Here is a 9897-nt window from a genome sequence, read left to right as displayed (position 1 = left end):
AAACTCACTAGGATTAGGAAAACTACTAATATATAATAATGGAAAGATTACATCTACTAGGAAAAGGAAAGTGTTTCTTTTTCTCCAAGCTTTGTGGCCGCCTTTCTCTCTCCTGAAGTCGGCTCTCTCTCTCTCCTCTCTCTAGGCTTCGGCCATCTCTCCATCTTCTAGGTATTGGGCCGGTCTTGGTCCGGGCCTGGTTAATGGCAATCCACTCCATGATTTATAACATCTTTGTTAATTAGTACATTTACACTTTCTCCATATCTTTATATATAAAATTGTCTTTCCTTCTCTCCTAAAGTGTCCACATAGGATGACACGTCACTAATTGAGTGTAGGAAAAGTTGACACGTGTCCTTTTATGTGTTTGAAAGCTTTGTTTTAAGTTGGGCTTTTAACTGTTTTACGCTGGTGGCCCAATGTCTTGGTCACTACGACGTGTGCGAAAACTTCAGAAACCCAGGTCTGTTCATCTTCCGGAACAATCTGAAACCATAACGAGAGTACACTGAAGCGAAACGTCATCAAAACATTCAATCTATTCGTGAATGCATCCCCTTTAATTCTTATCTCAGAATTTTTGACTATAAAAAGGTATGCTCTATCCCCTGTAATTCATCAATTTAAGCTTCTGAATCATAAGCTTTCTAAAAACATCTATCACGAAACGCCTAATCCCTCTTTCGATACATCTCTTCGCCTCCAATTCGTTACCTCTTCACCTTCCCTATGGTTCAATGTATTTTTTTAATTCTGCCATAATTTTTAATTCCATTGGATCGAGTTTCCATGTCGACGCCTACGTTTCCTTCATCCCAAATCTATAAATATGAGCGGGCTGAGAGTACGACGAATCAGAAACGTCACCGGAGGAAGAGCTGCAGAGCAATGTCTCTGTGGCAAGTTCTTCACCCACAGCAGGAGGAGGACTCAAGGAGCATAACTATTTGGGGATCTCTGATTGTTCTTCTTATTATGTTGGAAGCTCAACTCTCTCGGGCCTTGCTGAAGATGATAAAGCTGCTATTAGGCTCAAGGCTACGGATCTGACACTTGGCCTTCCTGGATCACGATCTCCTGTTAGAGACATGGATCTCCACTTACTGAGCTCTGCAAAGCTCGATGAGAGGCCCTTCTTGCCTTTGGTTCCTTTGAAAGATGAGATTAGCCCCTCTTCGTCTCTGAAGAACATTGCCTCGGGGAACAAAAGTTCAGTTTATACTGAGAAAAACTGGATGTTTCCTGAAGGGGTAGCTAACCAATATGTAATGAAGAAGGATGTGCCACGGAACGCCCCCAAGGGACAGGGGAGCACTACAAACAATAGCTCTAGCCCACATGCAGCCAAGTAATATAGGACTTTTTATATTTTTATTTCTTTCATCAGCTGAAGGGTAAATTTTGAATTTTTATGTTTCTCTTCAGGGCATAGATCTTGGTTGGCCTCCAGTGAGATCTTTCAGGAAGAACACATTGGCGACCACGTGTAACAACATTGATGAAGTTGATGGGTAGCCAGGTTCTGCGGCCTTCTTTGTGAAAGTCAGCATGGATGGTGCTCCTTATCTAAGGAAAGTTGACCTGAAGAGCTACACTAACTACATGGAGCTTTCTACAGCCTTGGAGAAAATGTTCACCACTTTTACTCTTGGTGAGATGTTTCTGTGATTTCTATAATGATGCTTTGTTAGAAATCTCATGGTAGATCGATGAGTGCAATGGATTATTTGGTGTTTAGGTCAATGTGGATCTAACAAAGCTACAAGGAAGGATAAACTCTGTGAGACCAAACTCAAGGATCTTCTGAATGGAAAAGACTCTGTGCTCACTTATGAAGACAAGGATGGAGATTGGATGCTTGTCGGAGATGTTCCATGGGAGTAAGTTTTATTTCTTATTTTTGAAAACTTCTTAGAGGCTTTTATGCGCTTGAAATAAAAATGTAGCATGCATTACAAAGATACTATCTAGGATTTGATTATTCTAATCTACAGGATGTTTTCTGATGTCTGCAAGAAGAAGATAATGAAAGGCTGTGATGCCATTGGATTAGGTAAGTTTTTTTTCACTTGGTTCCCAAAATACAACTCAAATCTGCAGCACCTTTCTGAATATTATTTTTGAGATCAAATAGAACTGGGATAAGATGAGATTAGTGGGCTGGAAGCTGCTTGATGATGATCACTTGCTTCCTTTTGTGAGTAAGCACAACAAGTTAACATACTTAATGTGCTCGAAAGCGTCAGAAAAACATTCTCGAACCCTTAGGAGTTTGGTCTGGTGTATGATTCTGAATTTCCTATTGTATAATCGATGTTGTGATGTTTGCAGCTGCAGCTCCGAGAGCAATGTGGAGAAATCGAAGATGAGAGCGCAAAGACTGGAAAGAAAATGATCCATAAGCTTTCTAATTAATACATAATATGTGCGATTGAGACTATCCCTTTTGGTGGTGTTTTAAATTTCAAAACCTCTTTAGCTTCTGAGATTTTTTTGTTTTAAATAAAAACTACGTATGTAAGAATTGACTACGCTTTAGCAGAATCAGTAAACTGGTCGCTGTTTCCACAAATTAATATGCTCTCTCTATTTTTTGACTTTACAATACTTTCCATTTTTCCTGTTTTTGGTTATTTTTTTCAGCAAGAATAGAACAGTTTCTCAGATTTAATATTTTTAGAAAAGGGTTGACGTAAACTTTCGTAATCAACTCACCAAACTGCACAACTTCATGTTTGCATAGTAAAACATACGTAACCATAAAAGATTCACGTTTCCATTATATTAACTAGGTGCATAGTCCCCGCGCAAGCGCGGAGTCGGCTACATTATAGATGTATTGTATAGTTTTGTTTACGGGATTTTATTGTTTTTTTGTCTATAATGTGATTGATGGGACTTTGGATATTACATGGGTTGATGAGTTTGATATAAGAATGAACGACGAAGTCATATGTTGATATTTTTATATCTTATATGTTCAAAGTTGAGGGTGATAGAACTTGTTAGTGTTTACTTAGGTAGTTGTTTGTATATAAATCAAATAGTGCATGAAAAAAAATAATAAATTTAGATTTAAAATGTTAGGGTTTCAAAAATAACTGGGCCTTGAATCTGTGGTTTAGTCTAATACTGAAAAAACAGTTAGGACTTCAACTCTTTTTTTTCTCTATGTCGGGAATGTGGGCACTAATTTCCCGATTCATGTAGGTAAAATTGTTTCTTAGTTTGTGAGATTGAAAAGCGTAGATTGATTTTAAGCATGATTGATGAGAGGTTTACTTGCATCAGCTTCGTCTGCCGTGGGTGTTGAGTTTCGTCGGCGCCAGATGTTAGACATGCAAGAGAGAAGATCTGAATATGTTAATTTCGTGTTTTGTTTTTTCTTCTCTCGTGTTTTGTGGGTTCCACTCTTTGCTCAGACTGTACAAAAGATGAAGTCTGGCTAGGCCGTCTCACTTCTCTGAAGTATTCCCTTGATTAACCTCCCACCAACATCTATCTTCTGATTTTGTCTTGAAGTCGAGGAGCTTCCGGAAAAATTAGCTTCCATCTGCTGTTCCGCTTGAAATGGAGAGTTCTGAAATGCCGCATAAAAAACATATTGGCAAATAACTAATGATTGTCAACAACTATCACTATACCAAATAGAAAATAAATCAAGGTTTTTTGTTCTGCACAAACTAAAATCTTACAACAAGGTTGTCACGGTCTTTTTTCAGGAGCAAGATCTTTTTCTTCCCAGAAACCATAATCAATGCAATTCTTGGGAGAGAGCTATCCATGACAGAGGCTAAAGTTGCGTAGATGAAAAAATAGATCAGAAACACAATAGATTTTTTTAGATAAGGAAAATATGGGATAAGTTGTTGACTAATTATCAGTTTCAGTTGTTGGTATGTCATTCCACTTGAATTTGCCTGATTGTAGTCTTGCTTGGAGCTGCCAAATATGCTATGTTTACCAATTTCTAGGTTTGTGTTCGCAATCACTTGGAGCACCTAGCAACCTCAAAACGATCGACTTTCACAATGGAATCTGCTTTCAAAGATGGCATATAATGATTAGCACGTCCGACAGGAGTAAACCCATGAATCACGGAATCTGTAAATAGTATTATCCAACAAAGAATCAGGAAATAAATTAAAACAATTATGTTAAATAAGTGTGATAGATCGAAGATTAACTTACCTTTTCATCGAGGAAAAGAACCGTGATTCCCACAAGCTCTCTGTCTTTCTTGAAGTTCAGGGAATCCCAGAAGCGGAGGAAGCCAGGGCTATGCTCTGACTACTAAGACCAAGACGGAGAGACTCGAAGGTTGAGTGACGGATGCCGGGATGCCGGTTTGACGAACTGGAGAAGCAGAGAGAAACATTTTCGAGAAGATGGTTAAAGCTAAGAGGAATCAATGAGTTTTGTGGAGATGCAGATTGGGTTCATCAAAGATGAGAATCATATATATATGGTTTACAGAGGGGCTACAAATCAGGAACATTTATGATCAAGCGATTTAAGATGGGGACATGAAGAGTTCACCGGTGAAAAAATAGATTACGAACATACACATGGCGCAACTCTGTAACTCAGACGTGTTTGAGACAATAATGAAAAGAGCCCATATTAAACTACAACAGTTTACAATATAGGAAAATCATAATTGTTGCAAACTTAAACTTTTTTCATATAACGTGATGAATCCCATTTAAAAATGAAACCCATAACACACTTGTAGGTCCGACCCTCAGAGGAAGCCGAAGAAGCAAGGGCTTCCGACCTTCATAAATATATATTAGGTTCGGCCATCAATCTACAAAGGTATCAGTTAGCTTAGTGGTATAAATGTTGGTGTTTATATCTCAATAACCCGGGTTCGAGTCATGGGCTTGACACTTTTTTACACTTTTTAAAAGTGGGGCCCACAAAACGATGACGTGGCGCGCTGAAGAGTGAGCAAAAACTGATCTATTATAATATAGATTATTGATTAGAAAAAGTAAACGCCATAAAGTATTACATGTTAATTATTAATTAAACAACTTTAAAGGTCATATGGTTTTACATGAAATATTTATTTTCTATTATAAACCACTACAACTATACTAAACAAAACACTTGACTCCATCTCTTATAACATTTTTAAACTACAGTAACAAATGTATTTGTTAATATCTCCGCGCTTGCGCGGGGCTACGTGAAAGGATCCGACCCATTTTTTCGTAACATCAGTACGAGTCTGGTTCGACTTCCTCGATCAGACTTGGGCCGTTTTCATATTTTTCCTTACTTAGAATTATTTCAGAGTTTTAGTTCTTTTCAGAAAGTCAAGTAAAGCATAATACAATTTGAATAGATAATCTGAGGTTCGAGTTAACAAGTCAGTTCGCTATAGGCTATTACATGTTAATCTCGTCCTATATGTACCCAAACCCACCATCCTTCCTTCTTGCCCTTGTCCCGCGTTCAAGCTATATCTTTACCCTTTCGGGTCTGGTCCTGATCTGCATCCAAACAAGGAGGCATAAGCAAACAGTATGCTTAGTGAGAGCGGTCATTCCGTCCCACTCAGCCAAGTAAAGCAATCGAGTCAATCAGTCAATAAACGGACATGCTTATCATCAGTCAGTTACTTAGCCGACCCAATCGTTCCAGGCCAACGCGCCATCAGATTTAGTCAAGCCCTAGCAGGCCAATACGGCTCTAGGTGCATGATCTGATCCAAATGCGTCGATGGAAGGAACCGACTGTTCGGACCAAGCCAGAACTTAGCAGATAATTCGAATTAGACAAGTAATCAGTACATAGAACATTCCTATCAATCAGACTACGATTCAGTACAATAGGCTACGGTCACGCACTCACCTTTTTCTTAGAGTCGGTTTGTTCTGTTTGATTCGGTCTCTTCTGACACCTCTTGAGCGGTTTCCGTCGGATCTTCGAACGTTCAGAGTCGGATTCACCCCACAGACGATCGTTCTTGACTCGGACTTGATCAACCCAGCCAAATATCGAAAACTCTCCCTTAATCGGACTTTCCTCTCTCTGAGTTTCTCTCTGGTTCTTTCTTCCCCTTTCCGTACAGAAATGGCGAAATAAGACAAAGGAGACGATTAAAATGGGCAGTTAGGCGGTTTAGGCCCAAGAAACTGCCAAGTTAACCATTCCCGCTTATTTTACACGCGGCTCTTAATCCGTAACCGCCACCCCGCGCTCCAAAGCGTTTTAGCGCGAATTTTCCCCCTTTTCGGACTTTAACTGTTCCCGCCAGTTTTACTTAGACGAAACTCGAGCTAGAGCTGACTGATCCAGTCGACAACTCTAACCGCCTTGTCCGAATCAGACTGATACAACTGAATCAGCTCATCTCAGCTTAGCCGACAGTCTTATCTGTCTTGTCTGATTTTTAGACAATCGTTGTCTAGCCGACCAGTTCAACCGTATTGTCCGAATCCAACAACACTTGTCCGGATCCGACCATCGCTATCCAAAAATTCCGCTTTGCCTGGATTTTCATCGAGTTGTCCGAACATCCTGAGTTTCAACAAACCGAACGGCCTGTCCAAAAACCCGAGCGTAAGACCGACTGATGGAGCTTTGTTTGGCTCAAAAACAGATCTGTTCCTAGCTTTAATCGGGTACATGGTTCCGCTCTAGTCGCTACTAATCAGGCGCCGATCCAAGTTCTCCCATCCACCCACGGAAAGTCCTTCGAACTCTGATCAGCTCTTTCTAGCATCATCCAATCCATTCAGTACATTCTCACAGTTCGGCCAGTCAGTCCTCAGATCATCCTAACATCGATCTTCGGAACACGGTCGCTACAAGTTCTCCCCCACTTGGCTCAGACTCGTCCTCTAGTCTTTCTTCCTGAATCTTCCGTGAGTTTGTCAAACCACTTTGGAAATTCAGCTTTCATTCTCGCCTCTGGCTCCCAAGTCGTTTCTTCCTCTCCATTGCAGTCCCAAACGACTTGGATCATTTTGATATTCTTTCTGCCTTAAGGTTTGGTTTTTCTACCAATGATCCGGACTGGTCGTCCCTCCATAGTAAGGTTCTCTCTCAAGTTAGATGGTGGTTCAGGAACCACGTTGTCTTGATTCCTTATGCATTTTCGCAGCAAAGATACTTGGAACACGTTATGGAACTGAGCCATCGATGAGGGCAGCTCCAGTTTGTAGGCGACCTTTCCAATCCTCTCCAGGATCTTGTACGGCCCCATGTATCTTGGACTCAGCTTGGCATTCTTTAAGGATCGGTCCTTGCCTTTGTAGGTGACGGTTTTGAGATATACCATGTCTCCTACTTCGAACTCAAGGTCTTTTTTGCGCCTGTCTGCATAACTCTTTTGTCTATCCTGAGACTCTTTCATCTTCAGTTTCAAGACTCGGATTTTTTCAGTTGTCTCTTCCACAAAATCTCGGCCAAATATGCTGCGCTCCCCTACTTGGGTCCAGCATAGCGGTGTTCTACACGGACGTCCGTACAATGCCTCGTAAGGCGACATTCCAATGCTTGCATGATAGCTGTTGTTATAAGAAAACTCAGCCAGATGCAAGTACTGATCCCATTTGTCTCCCCAATCCAGAACACAAGATCGCAGTAAGTCTTCAAGTGTTCGGATTGTCCTCTCTGACTGTCCATCCATTTGCGGATGATATGCTGTACTCATATGGACCTTGGTCCCCATCGACTTCTGCATACTCCAGAAAGCCGAATAAAACTTGGAGTCTCGGTCTGACACTATGCTTACCGGAACTCCATGAAGTCTGGCGATCTGTTCCATGTACAACTTGGCTAGAACCGCTGCATTGTCTGTTTTGTTGATAGCCAAGAAGTGTGCAGACTTGGTCAATCTGTCCACGATTACCCAGATAGCGTCCTTGCCATTCCTCATTGGCAAGCCAGTCATGAAGTCCATCGTGATCTTATCCCAAGGCCATTCTGGGAAGGGTAAACTCTGAAGTAGTCCACTCGAGACTTGATTTTCTGCCTTCACCATTTGGCAGATTGGGCACCCAGCTACCCATTTTGCAACATCACGCTTCATTCCAACCCAATGATAGTATCTCTTCAAGTCTCGGTACATCTTATTGGCTCCTGGATGTATCGAGAACTTCGACTGATGTGCCTCCTTTAGGATCTCATCCTGCAACCCTTTGTCGTTAGGAACACACACTCGGCCATTAACCAGAATCGTCCCATTTTTTGAAGTCTGATACTCCGTCTTCTCGTTCTTCGAAGCTTTGATCAGATCTTCATCCTTTTCCTGTGCAAGGCGAACTCGGGACAACAAGTCCGCCTGATCCGCTGCACCAAGACCCAACGGTTCCACTTCGTCCGTCAAGATAACTAGTCGTAAGGTTCCCACCATGTGAACTAGTTCCTCCATGTCTTTCTCTAAAGCCGAAGCTACTCTCTTCCGGCTCAAGGCATCCGCGACCAGATTTGCCTTTCCCGGATGGTAGGCAATATCCAAGTCGTAATCCGCAACCAGTTCCGTCCAACGCCTCTGTCTAAGGTTCATCTCTGGTTGAGTAAAGATATACTTCAAGCTCTTATGGTCCGTGAAGACTTGGACCTTAGCACCATAGAGATAAGACCGCCATATCTTCAGGGCAAACACGACAGCAGCCATCTCTAAGTCGTGTGTTTGATAGTTCCCTTCGTGTTTTCTTAGTTGTCTCGACGCATACGCGATCACTTTGCCTTGCTGCATCAATTCGCACCCAAGTCCCACTTTGGATGCATCTGTGTACACCACGTATGGCTCGTTGTCCATTGGAAGAGCCAATACTGGAGTAGTCGTCAACATCATCTTGAGTTTGCTGAAACTTATATCACAGCCTTCTGTCCACACGAACTGAACATCTTTCCCGGTCAACTTTGTCAACGGTTGAGCCATGCTGGCAAATCCCTTAACAAACCGTCGGTAGTATCCAGCCAGTCCGAGAAAGCTCCTGATCTCTATTGCGTTCCTTGGTCTGGGCCAGTCCGCAATGGCCTTGATCTTCTCTTGGTCCAGAGACACTCCCTTGTCCGAGATCACATGACCTAAGAAACCAATTTCTCTTTGCCAAAAGCTGCATTTGCTGAGCTTGGCGAATAACTTATGTTCCCGCAGCTTATCTAAAACCATTCTCAGATGGTCCTCGTGCTCTTCCTGATTCTTTGAGTAGATCAAGATGTCATTTATGAAGACTATAACGCATTCATCCAGGTAGTCTCTAAAAACGTTATTCATCATCTTTATAAAGGCTGCAGTGGCGTTGGTCAATCCGAAGGACATGACCACAAACTCGTAGTGGCCGTATCTCGATCTGAAGGCTGTCTTACGGACATCCTCTTCAGCAATCGAAATCTGATGGTATCCCGAAGCTAAATCAATCTTGGAGAAACAAGTAGCACCTCGGAGTTGGTCCAATAACTCGTCTATCCTTGGAAGGGGGTACTTGTTCTTCACTGTGACTCTGTTAACCCCTTTGTAGTCAATGTATAGCCTGAAGCTACCATCTTTCTTCTTCACGAAAAGAACCGGTGCGCCCCAAGGTGAACTGCTTGGGCGCACAAACCCTTTCTCCATCAGTTCATCTAACTGTTACTTAAGTTCTGCCATTTCAGCCGGAGCCATCCGGTACGGAGCTTTCGAGATTGGCTTTGTGCCCGGCTCAAGCTCAATTGTGAAAGGATTAGAACGGTCCGGTGGTAATCCTGTCAAGGATTCGAACACGTCATCATACTCCTATACAATCTGAATCCCTTCCAACTCAGTATCAGGTCCGACTTCCATAGTTGTGATTGAAGCCAGATAAGCCTCACATCCTTTTTCCAGCATTCTTTCTGCTTGAAGTACTGAAATGATCAGACTCCCATTGGTCGGTCTGACCCCTTGACAGA

The 9897-nt window shown here is 42.1% G+C and overlaps 1 protein-coding gene across 1 annotated transcript; it reads left to right on the top strand.

The window, feature by feature from the left end:
- The first annotated feature begins 832 nt into the window (after window positions 1-832).
- On the top strand, window positions 833-1518 carry LOC106354891 (auxin-responsive protein IAA9-like). Its single transcript, XM_013794933.2, has 3 exons — window positions 833-906; window positions 989-1268; window positions 1429-1518. The coding sequence occupies exons 1-3, from the start codon at window positions 833-835 to the stop codon at window positions 1516-1518; spliced, it is 444 nt and encodes a 147-aa protein (XP_013650387.2).
- Window positions 1519-9897: the final 8379 nt, after the last annotated feature.

Source organism: Brassica napus, chromosome C1 (assembly GCF_020379485.1).
Source record: "Brassica napus cultivar Da-Ae chromosome C1, Da-Ae, whole genome shotgun sequence".
Classification (NCBI taxonomy): Eukaryota; Viridiplantae; Streptophyta; class Magnoliopsida; order Brassicales; family Brassicaceae; genus Brassica; species Brassica napus.
Note: the sequence above shows the minus strand (reverse complement) of the source record. Positions and strands in the feature narration are given on the sequence as shown.